At 37.9% G+C, this 21,356-nt stretch overlaps 1 protein-coding gene across 4 annotated transcripts in view; it reads right to left on the bottom strand.

The window, feature by feature from the left end:
• Positions 1 to 21,356, bottom strand: part of gabrg2 (gamma-aminobutyric acid type A receptor subunit gamma2) — an 81,304-nt gene that overhangs the window by 58,715 nt on the left and 1,233 nt on the right. For all 4 annotated transcript variants that reach the window (XM_061739433.1, XM_061739434.1, XM_061739435.1 and 1 more), the window contains exons 2-3: positions 11,687 to 11,826; positions 5,099 to 5,166 (exon numbers count right to left, since the gene is read on the bottom strand). In XM_061739433.1, coding sequence (XP_061595417.1) covers positions 5,099 to 5,166; positions 11,687 to 11,826 — 208 coding nt within the window. The remainder of the gene's footprint in view (positions 1 to 5,098; positions 5,167 to 11,686; positions 11,827 to 21,356) is intronic.

Below are 21,356 nucleotides of genomic sequence, written 5' to 3'. Positions count from 1 at the left end.
ACAGCAGGAGAAGAAAAAAAAGGGATGTGGGGGGGTTTGTGGAATCAACCTCTGACAAAGCTTAGGCCGACAATAACGTTTAAATCCGTGCCATAGGGCTCCAAACACGATTTGAAAACTATTTTATTGTCACCAGGCAAAATTCACATTGTCTGTCTTTTGCTGGGGACTAGGAATGGGTGATATTTTACCGTTCACGATATACGGTCAAAAAAATTCCCCAAGGTAAGAATTTGTCATCTCGGGTTAAAAAGGATAAATTCCCGTTGATGACGTTTTTGTGTAACAAACATGGCGGAAGGCGGATCTGAGAGCGAGGAGCTCGTTGTTAAACGAGGCTCCAGCTCCGTTATCTGGAACTGGTTTGGATTTAAAAAGAGAGACGAACATCATCTATTATATGCAGAGTCTGCAAAAAAACAGAAGGAAATGGTTGTTAGATTTTGATATAACGTTTGACTATTACGAAAAAAAAAATTGCAATAGTATCTAATTTGTGGCATGTTCCAACCACAGGTTAATTTGCACATTTTATTTATATTCTGAGAGGAGCTGGAAATGTGGACATTTTTAAACGTAGATTAAAAACTCATCTCTTTGGTCTGGCTTTTATGTAGCATCACATTTTATAGTTTTAGTTTTATTCCGTTTAAAATTTTTTAAAGGTATCTGTTTTATTTATTTATCTATCTCTTATAATGTTTTTACTATTTTTATTGTTGTGGACTGATTATTTTTTTTAGCCTTAATCCTTGAACCTTTATCTCTTTATAAATTTTATATATTTTATATTGTATGTCAGGCTGCATTGGTCTCCCAGTTTTTATCTTTTTGGTCTCCCAGTTTTTATTTGTTTATTATGCTTATTTTTCAATCAAAATGTCAAAGCACCTTGTATTTCATGTACTTGGACGAAAGGTGCTATATAAATAAAATTTGATTGATTGATTGATTGATTGATATTAGGAGAAGTCATCACTGATTGGATTTTATTTTCAGTGAACTTTTATTTATTTCTCCTGTTTCTTTATTTATCAAGTTGTATTTTTTTCTACTTTGGGATTTTATAAGCTAAGAAAACTTGTTTTGGGGGCTCCAAAGACTGAATGTTGTCATAGATTTATAGTTAAAAAGGTGGAGTTGAATTGGTATTTTTTTTTATCGTCATTCTTATCGTTATGGGGATAAATGCCAGAAATTATTGTGATACATTTTTTAGTCCATACCGCCCATCCCTACTGGGGACAGAAAGTTCAATTTGACAAAGTTTGAAAGCTTTAGGATCTTTACGTGGGACCTTGTGAGCAGGATAAAGGCATTATTTTTTCTTGAACCCTCCGTATAGATGCCCTCTCGGCTGCCTCAAGGATAGCTGTTCTTTGGGTTCACGCCGTCGCTGCATCAGAGCAGTTAAGCTCTCCTCAACTCCCATGGATACAAAGCCTCAATTTATCATTCTTTTTCAACTTCAAACATTGACCTCGTTCTCATCGTTAGTCTTCCCCATCCCTTCCCCCCTCCTCCTCCTCCTCTCCCGCTCATGAGTTGTAGCTTTGCCGTATCTCAGAGATGCGTAGTTCATAATTAAGGAATGAAAAGCCCTACTTGTGCGTACTGTAGACGCACGCCCCCGCACCATCCGTCTTCTCTCTGCTTCTCAAGAAATCTCCCAACCTCGCCGCATTCGCCACGTCATCGTGTGAGCGCACGAGCTCCACCGTGCACGTTACATACAACTGCAAAGTCATCAGTCAACCTTTTATGTCAGCAGAATGCCCTTGTCTTAGAAACGCAGAGACACGCACACGTACGCACCAGCGCCTTAATGGGAGCACGAACACACACATTTATCCCACTGATCCCATCAATGTTTCTGACTGCAGTTATTCAGAGTGGGTGTTTTAAGACCCAGTGGAGTGGAACATTAAATCTGAGCAGAATGATAAGAGAGGCTGGTTCTGGGCGGGGGAGAGCCGTCGTGACAGGGGGGACGGAGCCTGTTTCAGCCACCGCGGGCCCAGATCCAGGGGTACACCCTGAACGTGTCCCCCGGTCAGAGAGAGTCACACACACTTGTGAGCACAAAGGAAATACTTTCACTGTTTAAGGCTCTGTCCCAATACTACCACTACCCCTACTTTTCAGCACTACCCCTAAGTTTTGCGCATTCCCGTGAGGGTAGTGGTGTCCTAATTCCTCTTTGCATGTAGGGGTAGTGGGGAAAACGAGGGCGAGTGGTTATCAATCTGGCCCTACAGAGCTAGTGTTTTCAGATGCTGACTAGCTGGCCTAGGGCCAGAAAAATTTCCCAGAATGCTTTACATCGTCATTTGCAGACTGAATAAAAAAAAACAAAAAACATGGCGGACATTTCTTATTTTTTAGTGAATAAAATCAATATTTTGAGTTAGTTTCTGCATAAAAATGTGTTTTGATTACATTTCTAGCGAGAAATACATATTTTACTTTCATAATATTCACTCAGTGAATATACATAATCACTCGTTTGCCCGTTGTTGCAAAGTCTTTTTCAAACCTCGCCAGAATAAAGGCTGATTTAGGGTACGCCGTAACCTACGCCGTAACCTACGCCGTACGCGCTGCGTCGATTTAACGCGGAACCATAAATCAGCTCCGGAGCCGGCAGGCAGTTCTATTCCCGAAATTTTCGGAGCAAATTTCTTAACAGGCGTAGCTACAACTGTTTCATCTGTTAAACCAACATTTATCTTCCTAAATGATTTATTTCAGCCAGCGGTAAATCTCCACAGAGCTGCAGGTTTCTCCCCGGGACGACGGCGCAGGTTGACCCGGCCGTGAGCTGCTGCTGCTGCTGCTCCGAGCCGGCGGCTCTTCTCATCTCCGAAAACATCAGATCAAATTTCTTAACAGGCGTTATTTGGATAAACTGAGCCCAGGTTGGGGATCTTAACGGTTACTTTTACACCTGAAAAAATATTAAAACTTAATAAAGTGGCATATTAACAGCGCTACAGCTGAAATTAAAACAGCTTTTAGCTTCCTGATATGGTGTGACGTACAGTATGTGCAAACGTAACTACGCAGTCGCTTACGTACCCGAACGTAAACCACGCAGTGACGTACAGTAGCAAGCTAAATTTAGGGGTAGTGCTGAAAAGTAGGGGTAGTGAGAGTATTGGGACTGGGCCCTGGGAAGGGCCCAGTCCCAATTCTCTCACAATATACCCTAGAATGTGTGGCCTAATTTTTAGGGGTAGTGGTAGTGAGTAGGGGGTGTATTGGGATTGGCTCTAAATCTTTCCTTCTACATTTATGAATACGTTGACTTTTTTGCCCTATTCTGAAATGTAGCCGTTCCAGCATTTCCAATGCTAAGGTTGTAACTCGTTAATAGATATACACTGAAAATAATTTAAAAATCAAATAATCAAATCAACAGCTCTCCCACACATCTTGGCTTCGTGCAGCTCCTTGAAATGTACGAGCCGTGCAGCTCGTGTTGGACCGGCTCGACACGGCAAGTATCAGATTGTTAGAAAAGAAAATCAAACCCTCAAAAGCTTGTCTCCAAACAAGATCCAAGAAAAAGAAATATATCATTTTCTTTGTTCAAATAATAAAACCACCCTCACATTTGTTTCTGATGCAATTCTTGGCAAATATAAAGATGTAAGAACATCTCAGCATTTACCAGAACACAGACATTTCAAATGAGACTAAACTGCTTTCAGGCCTTTGTTACGTGTTCTGCAACACAACCCGGTTACTCGTTGGTCAGTACCCGTTTGTTAAACATATCAATTGTTTAATTTTCATCAAATGAATAAGATGGACCACATTTTTTTCATTCATCCAAAGGTTATTTCCATCACTGAGTAGCCAAACGACATATGAATGTTGGAGAGCTGGATCTGTCTCAGTCAAGTGGTCCTGAGCAAATCCCCAAATCGTGGCCAGAGCTCCTTCCCTGAACACTGTGGAGGCATTGCCAATAATACATGCAGGCTTTGGCCAGATTTCTGAACAATTATGATGACGACGACTAGGGGTGTAACGATACATTAATCTCACGATACAGTACGATACACGATATTGAGGTCACGATAACGATACGATATTATAGCAGTATTTTTTTAACAACCTTGAATGAGGAACATATGACTGGAAAAAATTGTCTTTTATTTGAAAGACACAAAATACAAAACAATGCTGTACATTTGCCCTATTGTTACAGTTTGTAATTCTTTATAACTGTTTAAGTTTTAAAGAGAAAGCCAGGCCAACCATTTTCCACAAACTGAACTAAAAGTAAATGTCAGGTTTGCATTATGATCTTCAGTTTCATACAAGTACAAATATTTTGCCACAAACTGAATAGTTTCTCTCATGTATGATTTGACTTTTTTCTTTTCCAGAAATTTAACAACTAAAATTAAATAAGTAAATAAAAGTAAATAAATACATCAAATTTTACATCATAAAAAGATTGATTCATGCTCACCTTATAAGTGTAAGGTTATTTTGGTAATTGAGGGTTCATTATTGTATAAATATATTCTTTATATTCTGATGTAAATCAGGGACTATAATGACACTAGTCAGTTTATCTGTAGTGATTAGTCTGTTTTAGATTGGGCGGAGTGATACGCCACAGTACGGCACTAGTGCTGTGTTGATGTTCTAAAATCCTACACTGTTGAGGGACATTAAAGTACACTGGAACTCAGCACAAGTTTCCCCGTGTTTATCCTACTCACCACCCCAAAAAGGTTTAATTTAATAAGGTAAGGCTTAACTCTACACCAGCCTTACATCAGTAAAAGTTCAGAGCTCAAAACCCCCAAGAGTCCCGTGATCGGGACCAAAACGGTACTAGTTTCTTCTGAGCGGAGGAAGATTTTGGTCCGCTGGTCGAGGCGCAGTCGGCACGCGTGGTCGGATGCGCGTTACTAGTCAACACAATAGATTAATATTAACAACCCAATATCGCGATACAGTTTGTCACCTCCACGACACGTATCGTGACGTTTTTGTATCGCGAAATTTCGTGGCACAATATATTGTTACACCCCTAATGACGAACGATTTTTGTCATATATACAGCACTGTGACTTACCATGTTGATGGCATTTACTGGGCCAATGCTGTTGACGAACATGTCCGTGTGGATCACCGTTGGTTTTACTGCAAAGGAGCACAGAAGAAGAGATTTCAGAAGAGAAGGATTCTTCATATACTAGCACAAGTTTAAATAGGAATGCTATCAGCTTCTGTCCCCTTCATCAGTCGTGAGTCAACTTCTGAACAGAGAAGTGCAGAAAGAAAAGAAAAGGCGGCTCATTCAGACATTAAATCCTCTCTTTGCTTGAGTGAGGCGACCAGTCGATGAGGCGACTACACAGCACCAGTGTTTCCCCCCAAAAAACAAAACATTTAAACAACTCCAGATTCAAACAGTTACTTTATCATCATGTTTATATGGGGAGGTGGAAATGGAAGTTGATTAATGTGGGATGACAAGAGCAAAGACGTTCCAATAAAGGTGGAAGGAAACAACCGAACCCTCCATTTGAGAAATGGAAATGTTTTCAAACCTTTTAAAAATAACATAATTGAAAACATTCTCTGTTTAAGAAGTCTTCTAATTATGTCACCCAATTACTATACTGTACATTATATATATATATATATATATATATATATATATATATATATATATATATATATATATATATATATATATATATAAACATTTGTATTAAAGAAAAAGAACGACCTCCAATTCTCTCAATTTACCTGAACATCAACACCCTTCAACAACATCTCACTAATATTTCATCATCAGACATTAACCAGCCTCATGACAGACAATTCTAACAAAGTGAAGCCTCATTTCTTATTTTCTCTTGTGTGTACCTCTTGTGCTTTAGAGCCTTGATGGAGGTTGATACTTTCCCCCGGTTTTCAGTGTTGAACCGTGAGCACTACGGCTGGGCCTTCGCCTCATCACAGAGAAAAGAAATCATCGCGGAATAAAGCAACAGTACACAACGTCACTCTCGTCTTCCGCCATCTAACTCCGTCTCTCAACCGTCTCTCACCACTCTGCAGAGATTTGATGTCAGGACTTCATGAAGGCCTACGATCTTTTGTTTTATTCCCGCCCACTTGAAATCAAACCGTGATTGGTGGATTTTGCCCGTCACTCTCCACACCAAAACACACAGCCTGGCTGTTACGGCCGCTGCCCTTTCTTCCTTTACTGTGTTTTATTTTTTCTCTCTCTGCCACTCTGCCAAGCTGCACAGCTCACCACCGAAGCTCCGCCCTCTTTGACCTGATTGGTGCAGCCTCCAGGCTCCTGGCAGTCCATCCCTCAGTTCACCTGGGTTCCTGATTGGTGCGGCGTGTCTGGGGCTGGCCAATCCCAGCCGCCCAATCAGAAGTGAACAGCTACAAAACCCCTGCCAGTCTTTCAGTCCAGGCGGCTGACTGTGTGACAGCTCGCCTCTTTGTGCAGAACTTTGATTTGTGAGAAAGCTAACATTAGCTAGCAGCTACCGTGTGGTCCTTTGTTGTTGTTCTATAGTTTGCTAAACCTTTGAAGTGTGGCCAGGGTTTAGCTTGACAAACCTGTGACTGATTCCGCTAAGTTTCCACACCTAGTAACTTTATGTCTACAAACACTAGGTGCAGGGCTGCTGTTTTGGTTGTACTTTGGTTTTTTAGTGAGTGTAGACAGCCTTTGTTTTCCTTTTTGTTTTGAGTTAGTTTGGGTATATCCATTTTAGCTCTTAGAGAGTCCTCTTTCTGTTATTTTGTATTTGATTTAAACAGCACCCACCGGCCCTCTTCTTTGGTTTGTTTTGTTTCTTTGTTAATCTGTTAACCAGTATTCTGGCATTTTTAGTGACAAATAAACTACCTTACCTAATACCAGCTGGGTTTTTTGTTGCTTCCCTTTTCCCCTGCCCGGTTGTAACATAAATTGCTTCCCCGGGATTGGTGAAGTCCTGACCAATGAATGAGCAGCTAACCGGGCCTTAATAGAGACAGATCATTCTGATTGGATAACAGGTTTTCAGGACATGAACTTGATAGTAAACTTAATTTTAGTACATAGATGAGAGAAAATCTGTTAAATGTATTGTATTAAATTAAAAGAGATAGAAATATTTTTTTTTATTGAATATATATATATATATATATATATATATATATATATATATATATATATATATATATATATATAATCATTATTATTATTACATTTATTTATTTATTTGATCTTTTTTAGGCGTAGAAGGCCCTGAAGTTTCCCCACTGCCGGTTTTCTCTCCAGGCTCCTGATGGTTTATCATAATTCCATCATCTAATTGTGGCTCTATTGCAAGGCTTTGCCATGAAATTGACCTAACCAATAACATGATCAGCGTTTTTCTGCATAGGTTTAGAAATGCTGTTCTAGGAACATTTTCAATAAAGCACGCCTAGAGTGATACATAGATTAACCACATGTGATACCACTCTGATAATTAGATGAAGCTAAAAGCATGCTAGACTGCTGACTGCACTAAAATGTTAAAGGTTCCTATATCTAGTTAAAGATGGATTTATACCTACTTATATGATCTCTTTATGGGTGTGTTGTAAATGGATGAAGCGTGGCTATTCAGTGGAGGAAACGTGGCGTCCATCACTGCGTGTCCTTCACCGCTCCTCTTCTCCTGCCTTTTACTAGTTCAGCGAGATAAACAGCCAGGCAGTGAAAGTATGTCCGAGGAGACTGCACAGCCTGGTGTAAACGGACATGCACGCTCTGCCAGAGCCTCTCCGTTAGCTTCACTTTGCTATCTAATGTTTATGGATGACTGGACGTTTGAGAGAAGAGGGAGCGCAGGACTGGGCCAGCCTCAAGGCCTCACGCGGGAACCATAGTGAGTGTCAGGATACACTGAGTGCATGGTTGCATCCATTTTTCATGTCACTCACAAGCAGACAGTCATTGAGTCACTCTTTTTTTTCTACACCTGCCTCAGTTCAGGGTCAGGGTGTCTTGGACGTATCCCAGCTGTCATCGGGTGAGAGGCGAGCTACAACCGGCTGTCTGAGTCACTGCAATGGATTCCCAAAGACTGTCTGCGCTGTGTTAAAAGCCTGATTGCTGAAAGACGATCGCCGCGTAAAAACAAATCAATAAGAGCTGCAAGATGAGTTTAGGAAACCATACAGGACTGTCTCAGAAAATTAGAATATTGTGATAAAGTCCTGTATTTTCTGTAATGCAAAAATGTCATACATTCTGGATTCATTACAAATCAACTGAAATATTGTAAGCCTTTTATTATTTTAATATTGCTGATCATGGCTTACAGCTTAAGAAAACTCAAATATCCTATCTCAAAAAATTAGAATATTCAGGGAATCTTAATCTTAAAGGAGCTTGAGGCTCCTTTTAAGAAATGAGACTCTCTAGCGCCACCCTTCACCACGACGGCCGTCGGGGGTACTGCAGCCAACAGTGAAGCCGGCACGGGAGAACGGGGAGAACGCACATGCAGCGCCATGTGACGTCACATCCACAGGACAGCGTGGGAAATTGGGGCCCAGAATTGCAGCACATTTTGCAGCACACAGCCTGTTCAAGGCAACGGAGAGATACACTAGAGGAAACATTCTTTTTAGTTTGGAACGCTTCATCTGACATTATTACTAGAAAACTTAAAACGTATATTTTTTTTCATAAATCCTGCCTCATGCTCCTTTAAACTGTAAGCCATAATCAGCAATATTAAAATAATAAAAGGCTTGCAATATTTCAGTTGATTTGTAATGAATCCAGAATGGTTGACATTTTTGTTTTTTTAATTGCATTACAGAAAATAAAGAACTTTATCACAATATTCTAATTTTCTGATACAGTCCTGTATTACATCCAATGCTACGGCTGTATTATGGATTAAAAATGGATAGATTCACAGTTTCACATTTTCACTCTCTCTGCCTAATTTGCTGCAGTTTTCATACATGCAACACTCTCCAGGAATATTAAAATTAAATGAGCATCACAATGAACTTCAAAGGCAAGCAGTGGCACAATTAGAGATCCGTCTAAATCTGCAGCGCTCTTTGGGTGGGTGAGAAACTTCCCCCGTGCCAGGGCTGGTTGGTTGCTGGCTCGGGTGACAGCATCGCCAGCTAATTATTTCCCCTGTGAGGATGCGTAAGTTGGTAGCAACGAGAAAAAACCAACGCAGAGAGAACGAAATCGGAGCCCGTTTGAAGATGACGGTTAAGAAGGCGTCGAGCAGCAGCCCGGCTATGTTCTGTAGTAGCTCCCCTGGTTCCAGCTGCATCAGAGCAGATCTAAGATGCTCTTCAGCTCATTGCAGGAGCCCCTTCTTACGTTTGAGCAGTAAAATGGATGCCCTTCATATTACATGCAGCAGCAGTAAAGCCTGGATAGAATGAAAACAAGCCATCAATGTAAACACAGCAGCGTTACTAAGCTGCTTTCATCTGCAAACCTCATTCCACCCATCACGTTTCAAAGCATTCAGATTAGAACGTGATTTAATCATGATGCTACCACCTCCGAAATAGCACAAACTGTCACCATTTCAATTGGAAAGCCAGTGTGAAGCCTTTGGTCTTTTTTATTTTATCCTTTCATTATTATTATCATTATTTTGCACTCAAAAACCTGATATCTTTTAGATTTCCTGCAAAGGAAGGGATGAAACTCTGACCTCCCAACAGGCAGCAGGAGGAATCATTTTAGGCCTGAGTCAACAGTTTTTGAAATTGAAGAAAAATAAAATAAAACAAAGAGTGAATATGTCAAGAAAATGGGTTAATATGAAAGATTACATGCTATGAATTTAATTCTTTAATCTGGTTTAAGTATTTCAAATATGACACACGAAACAGGATCAATATTTTATTTGTTTGAAATGAGCTCTAAGTCCCAATTTTTTTTATGCTGGAAATGATGTAACTCCGTTTTTTTGTTTGGTCCTTGAACATTTGGAGTGCATTACTCGACAAAAATGTAACGCAAACAAGACAAGTTAGAAAGTGCGAGCCTTTTCTAGGTCTTTGTTGTAGTCCTGGCTCAGTGTGCTCCGGTACGTGGGCCGTACGGACCGTCATGTCAGGTGAAACTTCCTGACTCTAGCTAGTTGTTCCAGGATTAGTGACTCATGAATCCAGTCCACAACGGGGCCGAGTGTCTCCCTATTCTGCTGTTACTGATGCAACGATAGGATCCTGCAGACAGGGGAGTCCTGCTCCGCTGTCGATCAAAGCCAGGGAAGTAAGAGACCTTTCTACAGGCTTACAGGACCATGACAGACAGCCTCCATCACCGCAGCGCACGCATTTACATAAACACCGGTGGGCATACTTTAGAAATGTATTTGCTGCATGCCAACCCATAGCACGCACACAAACCTTCCACGGGAGAGAACGGTAAATGCAGTATTCAAATCATCCGTCTCACAGCAAATCAATCAAAATAATATGATCTACATGATTGGGGCAAGTCATTTTGGATTCATAATTTTTATTTATTTTATTTTTCCCCCAAGAACCTGAAACTCTGACTGATGAATATGCACTGATACAAATATTGTGCTTGATCTACTTAAAAGAAAAAGTCAACTTTTTGCATGAGATTATTATGTAGATCAAGAAAGACTAGTCTTTGTATAAACTACTTAATTTTATGTATGTGAATAATACATTTTGCAAGTACAGTCAACTTAATTGTGTTAAGTTTACTTTATTTATCAAAATTATCAAAATTAAGTTGACTTTAAAAAGAAAAGAAAAAAGGGAAAAAAAGAAAGAAAAGAAGAAAAAAATGGGAAAAAAAGAAAAAAAAGAAATAATTAAGTTGACTTTACTTGCAAATGAATTTTGTACATACTAAAAATTGAGTAGTTTATACAAAGACTAGTCTTTCTTGATCTACATAAAAATATCATGCGAAAAAGTCGCCTTCATTTTTTAAAAGTAGATCAAGCAAGATATGTTTTACTGTGGTGTTCTACTTAAACAAATAAAGCATGTTCTATCTAAACCAGTGTTTCCCAACCCTGGTCCTCGAGGCACGCCTATCCTTCATGTTTTAGATGTTTCCCTGCTTCAGCACACCGTGATAAAAGTACGTGTGTCATCAACAGAATTGTGCAGACCTTGGTGACAAGCTAATTAGGACCATTAATTAGAATCAGGTGTGTTGGTGCAGGGAAACATCTAAAACATGCAGGACAGGGGCCCACGAGGACCAGGGTTGGGAAACATTGATCTAAACGTTGGTCAATCTGCCCAATAGATTAAAATTGTTAAAGGAAAAGTAAATGGAACAAGATCATTGCTTGTTGTTTGTGTGTAAATGAAAAGATTGCCTGGGATTACATAAATACTGCTTGTTAAGGAAAAAATGCACAATGTCTTCCTTTTTGAGCAAATGCAGATTAAGTTCAAAACTAGATGCATTCATGTAAAGCAACAAACTTCATTTTTAATTGTTAATATCACAGATTTAGATTGATTTTTGTTCAGTGTGCTTTATACTTGCAATTATTTCTTGATCTAAATGTTTTCCCTTTTTCAGTTATATGTCTGATTTCAAATGTGCACATTCCTTTAATTGCAATTCTTTGACTAAACAGATAATCCATGAAAAGTGAGTGCCCACCTCCGATGTCGGGTCGGAGTTTGTTGTCGTATCCGTCCAGCAGGCTGTTGAGGATGTGAGTGACATCACTCTCATACACTTTGGGAGTCAGAACCCACGTTTTGTTAGTCACCTCATCGTCGTCATCATTCTGGAGGGAGCTGCAGGGAGGAGAAAGGAAAAAATTGCAAGCAATCAGTGATTTTCACCTTTGGAGCACATTCTTTGCCAGTGTGCTGCATGTTTGTTTTCAAAAACAAACAGGAGACGAGAGACAAGGACAAAAGTCCAAGGTCGGCACTGAGGTGTTCCCGTTGTAAAGTGCTTCTGCTTCATTTTATGGAACAAAGAAGTTGCATCAATAAAAAAGCTGAAAAAATGATCATAAAAAAGAACACCAGCTATCTTTACATTCTGTGGATGTGCCAGATAGCTGTAATATATTTCACTGTCCACATTCATATTGCAAAGCCATATTGTAATTTGCAAAAAGGGCATCACTCAGACTTATATCTGTTTATATATTTTAAACTCAATCCACATAACAGATGGGTTTTCCTTATAATCTCAGAGTTCTTAACGTGACTGGTTCCTTTTGGATAAAATTAAAATCTTTCAACAGCACAAATGAAAGCATGGCCCGAGGCACGTAAGACTTCCTATAACTCAGGTGGTAAATGCTTTTCATCAGTCATTTCCTCCTGTTAGTGTCCAACTGTTTCCAGGTCAGCAAGTGATGCTAATGTTTAAAATATTGTTGTCACACAGTCGACCTTGTTAACATGAGTGATGTAAACTCATCAGTGTATACGTAATAAATAAACCCTTTCATGACATACTTTGCTTCTATTCAATTCAATTCAATTCAATTCAATTCAATTCAATTCAATTCAATTCAATTCAATTCAATTGTCTGCAGGCGTTTTTCCAGAGACCCAGAACATCCAGAACTTCTCAAGGTAGAAATTTGTGGATCATTTACACTCAATTTGATAAAAATTTGACAAAAACGTCATCATCATGTCTCTTGCAAATAGAGATTTTTATATTATACAGACAAGCCCAAAACTATGTATCGTTTTTCTATCTTTTTATTCCACGTAGTGTTTTATGTTTTTATGTAGATTATTAATGCACTATGCACTTTGTTTTTATGTCTATCTTTTAACTGCAAATGATGAGAATGCACAAACAAGATTTTTACCCATGTTACTCAGTAATATGATGTGACAATAAAGATTGATTGATTGATCATACCAAACTAAAGTAAAGTCTTTTAGACTGCTTTCATGAGAAAAGACAAACTGACACATATTAAAATGTTCAGTTTTGATGATGTCGTACCTTATAATGATATTAAAGCATCTCCCTGCACCACAGATTGAGGATAACAACATCTCAAGAACCTCAAATTACAGATAACATAGCAAAATGTGTAGATAACAGGTATAACATGCTCAAATTATAGGTCTAATACTAAATAAATCATATATAAGAAAAGTATAAAAGTATGATTAGAGTAGAAGTACAGGACTGTCTCAGAATATTAGAATATTGTGATAAAGTCCTTTATTTTCTGTAATGCAAAAATGTCCTACATTCTGGATTCATTACAAATCAACTGAAATATTGCAAGCCTTTTATTATTTTAATATTGCTGATCATGGCTTACAGCTTAAGAAAACTCAAATATCCTATCTCAAAAAATTAGAATATTCTGGGAATCTTAATCTTAAACTGTAAACCATAATCAGCAATATTAAAATAATAAAAGGTTTGCTATATTTCAGTTGATTTGTAATGAATCCAGAATGTATGACATGTTAGTTTTTTTAATTGCATTACAGAAAATAAAGAACTTTATCACAAAATTGTAATTTTCTAAGACATTTCTGTATATTATATATATAAATACATATGTAAAAACTATGTTATAGAAGGTAGAAGGTAATAAATAATGCTAAGCTGCATTACAAAGTTGCCGAGAGCCAGTTGTGCGACGCCCCACCATGAATAATATAAAGTACACAACAGGATATTCAGATAAGTAAAGATGAAACATGGACAAAGGATGATGTGAATATATTAAACATATGTTGAGAAGGGGAGTGCAAAAGAGCATTGATTTGTGTTGGTGTCTGCACCTGAACAAATAGCAAGTGACACCTAAAAACAACAAAGTTACGTGGGACTCATAAGAGACTCAGGGCGAGCTCTCCAATTAACTAACGACCCCCCGACTTGATAAGGCCGTGTTTGCTCCCGGCGTCTAATATTTCCATGGCTGGCATGTCAGAGAACTGATACTTAAGCACATTTGGAACATATCTTTGAGGAGCTCTGATAGAGTGGAATAATGTGACGGTGGAGAAACGAGAGTGGATTAGTTGGCAATTTGGTTTCATGGACTACAGCTGTGTCAAAGGTAATTAGCTATAAAACCCTGCCTGCAATGAAAAGCGAGGGTTGTGCTGCCAATGGTCAACGCAAGTCCAGAAATATATGCGTTAATTTAGTGAATGACAGAAAGAAAAGAATGAGCAAATGAGCCGAATTTAGGTTAAATTTGAGGTTTGTGTGAAAATAGCACCGTTTTTTTTTTTCTCTATTGCATCTTTAGTTAGTTTAAAATTGAGAGTTTGAATGCATGAATTTTCACCAACTTACCAATTATCGTATTTGGACAGCCAAAGGAAACCAGAGGAACCCAGACAAAACCCACATATACACAGGGAATACAGATCAAGAACACATTTGAGCAAATTATTACAATTTATGAAATTACAAGCCAATTCACTTCACCCTTTCTTGGATAACTTTAATTCACTGTAAATTGTAGACGATTGGAAATGTCAAAGAGTTAAGTTTTCATGAATGAATTGCATGGATCATGGTCATATAAAATGAAGTGCAATATCTATGTTTCTAATCTTTCTTCTTTTGAATTAATAGCAGGACTAACTTACTACAGGACTGTCTCAGAAAATTAGAATATTGTGATTTTCTGTAATGCAATTACAAAAATGTCATCCATTCTGGATTCATTACAAATCAACTGAAATATTGCAAGCCTTTTATTATTTTAATATTGCTGATCATTGTTTACAGCTTAAGAAAACTCAAATATCCTATCTCAAAAAATTTGAATATTCTGGGAATCTTAATCTTAAACTGTAAGCCATAATCAGCAATATTAAAATAATAAAAGGCTTGCAATATTCCAGTTGATTTGTAATGAATCCAGAATATATTACATTTTTGTTTTTTTAATTGCATTACAGAAAATAAAGAACTTTATCACAATATTCAAATTTTCTGAGTCCTGTAGAGCATGCCTGAGATGACAAAATCCATACATTTTACTCTTTCAAAATGTAGTACAAATGTGTATATTACAGACTACAGTGAAAAGAACCGAGGGAGATCCAGCAGAGGAAAGTGAAAGACGATAAAAGAGAGGGGAGTCCACCAAATCAAGTTTGGAGAACTTTTCCATTTGGAATGTTTGAGCGATGGCAGATCTGGACAGATCTGGACCACTCGTGCTGCTCTGATCACTGAACCAGATCAGACGGACAGCCGGCAGCTCAGAGGAGTAGCCTTGATATCGCTGTGGGCTTTCAGGAAGCCTTTAGAGCAATGAGAGCCAAAGAGACTTCACTATGAAATAATAATCAGAAATGAAAGAAAATAAAAGTTTCCATGATAAGACACCAGGATAGGCCCTGATGGCTTTCCCATGTTCCTGGGATGGCTGTGACAGATACTGCTTTGACCAGGAGTCCTCCTTAGATTGCATCAAACACCGTTAAGTGCCATCCACTCCCATCATACTGTGCCTTAAACATTAAGTCTTAACTACTTTATACTCACAGGTTATCAGAGAGGACACTGTGGGAAGTTTAAAACCTGCTGAATTTTAGATTGCTGCAATTTAATCATCTTTATTCATCTAACATAGAGCTTCTGCGCATATGGGAATGTTCCCAACGCGAGCAGATCAAAGGAGGAGCCATGTGTTCTCCACCACAGGCACAGCTATTCATTTGATACTTGCAGGTCCACAGAGAGGTCTGCGCCCAGCGAGCGCACGTTTGTGCACGTTTGTGCTGGATGTGTGGCTTTTTTTGTTTGGTTTTGTTTATATTTATGCCCGTGTAAGTCAGTGAATGTGGATGATGATAATGTTAGGTCACAATTACAATCTAAAGAAGCAAAGAACTACTGTACTCTAGCCCAGTGGTTCCTAACCTTTTTTCCTTGTTCCCCCCCTACTTGTGTCTAAGACCAGCCGGGCCCCCCGACCCGTACCTACTAGCACCAAAATAGTCTTGTGTTGAAAAAATGAACATTAATTATGTTTTTTTGATACATTTCTCTTTGGTTTACTCTGTATACATATGACTTTGTTTTTCTCCAATGTCACCAATGTATAAAATACGCACAAAAGGACATAAAAGGACATAAAAATATTTCTGAAAAATGTCTCTTTTAAAGGAGCTTGAGGCTCCTTTTAAGAAATGAGACTCTCTAGCGCCACCCTTCACCACGACGGCCGTTGGGGGTACTGCAGCCAACAGTGAAGCCGGCACGGGAGAACGGGGAGAACGTGCATGCAGCGTCATGTGATGTCACATCCGCAGGACAGCGCGGGAAATTCGGGACCGAATTGCAGCACATTTTGCAGCACACAGCCTGTTCAAGGCAACGGAGAGATACACTAGAGGAATCATTCTTTTTGGTTTGGAACGCTTCATCTGACATTATTACTAGAAAACTTAAAATGTATACGGATTTTTTTCATATATCTTGCCACAATCCTGCCTCAAGCTCCTTTAATATGAGACCAACATTTTTTAACATTTTTCCTTTAACAACCTGTCGGAGTAGATTAAATGTTGAGTACTGATATAATAATAAGGAATGAAATCATTTCCTGTGTTTGTCACCAGTGTATAAAAAACTAAAAATATTCAAGACATTCATAAATTATTCCTAACAATGTCTTATGAATGACTCATTCGCAAATATCATTTTTACAACTGCATCATTTCAAAGCAAAGTTTCGCCCCCCCCCAGAGATCTCTGGCGCCCCCCCAGGGGGGCCCGGACCCCAGGTTGGGGGACACTGCTCTAGCCTGTGCAGTTTCAAAAATTCATAGCAGGATCTAAGGAGGGTAATAATAGAAAAACACCAGTCAGACGACCACAACGCATTCATTTCAGCTATATTCTGTAGCTATTTTAAACTACAGCTAATTGAGGAACCAACTCATACTCTATATGCAGCATTAAATTGGTTCTTGCACCTTGAGCAACAACATGTCAAACCACTTTTGCACTTTTACAGTTCTCTGTTAAAAAGATGTCACTTTCATTTAAGGAGAAAAAAATACATTGCTGCCTTGTTACACTGAAAATGTGTTTTTTTATTGTTGTTTTCCCCCTTAAATTGAATCTCCTGAATCAGTCAAGCAATCAGCTTCCGGTAATGGACATTTGTAGCTGTGGCACTAACACTCAGGAATGTTTACAAGCTGCTGCTAGATTTTGGTTATTCTGCTCCAGTGAACTGATTTCTGGCACAGATACTGTATATTTGTGGGTTAAAACAAGTGTAAAACAGATTGGGTCCAATGAAAGTTCACAGCTGTGCCTCGATGCAAAGAAGCAATTAGTGTTGTTTCCACTTGTTAAAAAGGAATTTCAACAACTAGACTAACATATGACAGGAACAAAGACAAACGGATCCAAAGTTATTCATGAATTTAAAAGTTGCACTGTGGATTAAAACGACATATACACTGTAGAATGTTAGACTGTTGCTTATGGTTCAAAATCAAAGGTATCACACAGTGAGACGTTTAATCCTACAGGACTGTCTCAGAAAATTAGAATATTGTGATAAAGTCCTTTATTTTCTGTAATGCAAAAATGTCATGCATTCTGGATTCATTACAGATCAACTGAAATATTACAAGCCTTTTATTATTTTAATATTGCTGATCATGGCTTACAGCTTAAGAAAACTCAAATATCCTATCTCAAAAAATTAGAATATTCTGGGAATCTTAATCTTAAACTGTAAGCCATAATCAGCAATATTAAAATAATAAAAGGCTTGCAATATTTCAGTTGATTTGTAATGAATCCAGAATGTATGACAGTTTTGTTTTTTTAATTGCATTACAGGAAATAAAGAACCTCATCACAATATTCTAATTTTCTGAGACAGTCCTGTATATGTTGCCAGATGTGTCGTACAGTTTTTGATACATAAAATTCTAAGACATTTGAAGCATCCTCTTAATCAAAAAAGGAAAAAAAAAAGTTTCATACAAACCAAAAAATTATTAAAAAAATCAACCAACTAAAAAAAAGATACATACATTTACCGAATGTAGTCATGATGATGAGGAAAATAATTATTTAGAAATTGTTTTAATACAAAATTTGAAGTGTTTTCGATTCCAATATATAAATAAAACTTGGAAGAAATGTGGGATTTTTCTGTGTTATTTCATACGTCAGGCTTTAAAGGGTTAAGGATGGTTATAAAAGGCATTTGTGACCAAATATAGCCCAGACGGACACAAGTCTGAGATTTAAACGACCACTAAACCTATAAATAATAAGATAGATAGATAGATGGATAGATAGATAGATAGATAGATAGATAGATAGATAGATAGATAGATAGATAGATAGATAGATAGATAGATAGATAGATAGATAGATAGATAGATAGATAGATAGATAGATAGATAGATAGATAGATAGATAGATAGATCGATCGATCTGTTTTGATTTTTATCATGACTGTGCAAAATACAATGCAGCATTGAATTTTTGTTCATCTTTTTTGGGGGGGGGGGTTAATATTACAATGAAAGATGTAATGACTAAACGATAGAGTGCAGAAATAAGAATTAAGTGTGTCCCTGTTGTTTTGACTACTTGGTATTTAATGTCACATGTAGTAAAATGACCGTGACCTTAACACCTACGGGGGGTGGAGGGGAACGAGGGCTGGGTAATAACTGTCTTTCTGAAAGTCTCACAGACAGAAATACTAGGAGCTTATTGTTGCTTTTATGACATTTCTCAAGAGGCAGGTATTCAAGACAGTTTGATTCTTGATAAAAAAAAAAAAAAAATATAAAGACCCCATCTAATGAAATTTGAGATTTTATACAAAAATATCCACATAGTTGTCCTACATGTTATAATTCCTGTGGTCAAAGTAAAAAAATCATTGCCATTATCCAACATTGTCCAAAATCTCCATCTTTGTACTACAACATGTCAACAACCTAAATATATGGTTTCATAAAGCAAACATTTCAAATACAAAGCATTTGTCACTATACATACACATACATACATATACACACATGGGATGTAAGATGTTTAAAATTATATATATATATATATATATATATATATATATATATATATATATATATATATATATATACATATACATATATATATATATATATATATATATATATATATATATATATATATATATATATATATATATATATATATATATATATAAATAAGAGAATTAAAAACTATTGAGAAGATCAGAACGTGTGGAACTCCAGCCAGGGTGAAATGCTGAAATATAAGCAGTGGTAATAAAGTGGTAATTTGAGTATTCATAATGGAGCAGAGGTGTATTCTCACATTTTACAGTTCCAAACTAATGGCTTTGTAGAAAAACGCCTTGATATGCAATTGTGATGCATAACTTTCCTTTTGTTTTGATTTAGAGATGATATTTGATCATGATGAGACACAGTGATGTAGGGGGTGAATGGAATGTGGCGAGTGGCTTGTCATCAGTGTTTATTCATATAATCAGTATTTTTTCTTAAATGTATTTATGTATTATTTGCATGCATGGTACTTCATCCAACTTTGAGCTTAAAAAGCAAGAAAAAATGCTTTGATATGTTCAAACCTACTATATCAAATAAACCCAGGTCCAGTAGATTAGGTCACTAATAACTTCCTTATTCTAAAGTTCATGGAAATGTGTTTATGCCAACTTCAGATGATTGTGTACATGTTGTAAGGTACCTGTCTTTAGCTAAATACATTATTTTCACAGTTACTGCTGCAGGGTATTTCTTCTAAACCAAAGCTACGTGTTACATTTTGTTATCCTCTAAATAATGCAGATACAGAACGTTGTGTTTAACACTGAAATTATATCTGTAGCTTCATCTCTTTAGAATGAAAGAAAAAAACAAAAAACATTAGGGGCAGGAGACTGATGAAAATCTCTGTAGTATATTCATGTTCATCCTGCGTAATGAACTTTAGAGGATATTTTGTGTATTACACAAACTAGTTAGCATTAAAGGCTCATTTGTGGGTTTTTTAAATTTCTTTAATGTAAACAAATGTTTCAAGGTCATCAAAAAAGAGCTCGCTGAATTGATAAGATAGTTGACCTGGCGCCTCATATATACGTATCCTGAAACTCCTCCCAGTAGGCCCAGGTTGGAGCCCTTGGCTCTATATGACTCCTCCAACCTCAATTATCTCAACTAATGAACACGAGCCATTAGAGAAAAAAACTAAACAAAAACAAAGCCCACATTAAAAAAAAACTACTTCTTCAATTACTTCTGGTTATGCAATTAGTTTCATGCGTCATCAGAAACACGAGATGAGTTTGCAAAACAGCAAACATCACGAGATGATATGAAATCCAGACATTATCAGACTTCTTCACTGCAATAACTTCTTCCTGTCAAAACCCTGCACCCTTGACCCCAGGACCTGAATTCCTCTGGCATGTCCTGAACATCAACCTGGATCAGCATTTCCAGCAGTTTTATTGGACGACTGTGGCCTGAATGTTGCCGTACAGCAGACCTTTGATCTAAATCATTAATTCAGTGTGCAGTAGCATGAATGTATCATAATGCCTTCTGACTTCAGAGCACCCAGATGAGTCACAAAGATCACCCAAAACACCCAAAGATCCCAGACATATCTTTATATAAGACTTTCAGCACACCTGCTCCTTAATATAGCTGTTATGAATGTTTAAATTGAACCAGAATCCTCTTGGTTTCACAGTTCCTTGTGAGAAAACCACTCATGCAAAGCGTGAAAACTCTAAATAAAGCCCACTTGGGTTTTGAAAGTGTGCTGTGTTTACTCCAGATTAAGTTGTGGGTAACATTATAAAAGGCCGAGACTGGGCAGTGGACTCTACTGTATATACTTTGTATTGTATTGTATTGTATTGCACCAATCACCACAACAAATTCCTTGTGTGTGTTTGACAAACTTGGCAATAAACCCTTTTCTGATTCTGATTCTGATTCTGGACCCTGAGGTTGCAGATCGGCATGGCGGTGATTGAGAGTCAGCTGATCTACAGTATCTGCCTCCATTTTTCACCTTCCAGCAGCAGCAGAGAGGAGAGAGATGCTGGAGCAGCATCCGCTCCTCCAGCTGCTCCTCCGCCCGCAGCGCGGCGGTGGAGCCGGGGACGAGCCGGGGACGAGCCGTGTCTTTAGAGCCGCTGCACCTCGGTGCAAACTGACACAACATGCAAGCACGTCAAGGATCCCAGTGTGTGTGTGTGTGTGTGTGTGTGTGTGTGTGTGTGTGTGTGTGTGTGTGTGTGTGTGTGTGTGTGTGTGTGTGTGTGCTATCCTCC

Source organism: Cololabis saira, chromosome 14 (genome assembly GCF_033807715.1).
Source record: "Cololabis saira isolate AMF1-May2022 chromosome 14, fColSai1.1, whole genome shotgun sequence".
NCBI classification, from domain to species: Eukaryota; Metazoa; Chordata; class Actinopteri; order Beloniformes; family Belonidae; genus Cololabis; species Cololabis saira.
Note: the sequence above shows the minus strand (reverse complement) of the source record. Positions and strands in the feature narration are given on the sequence as shown.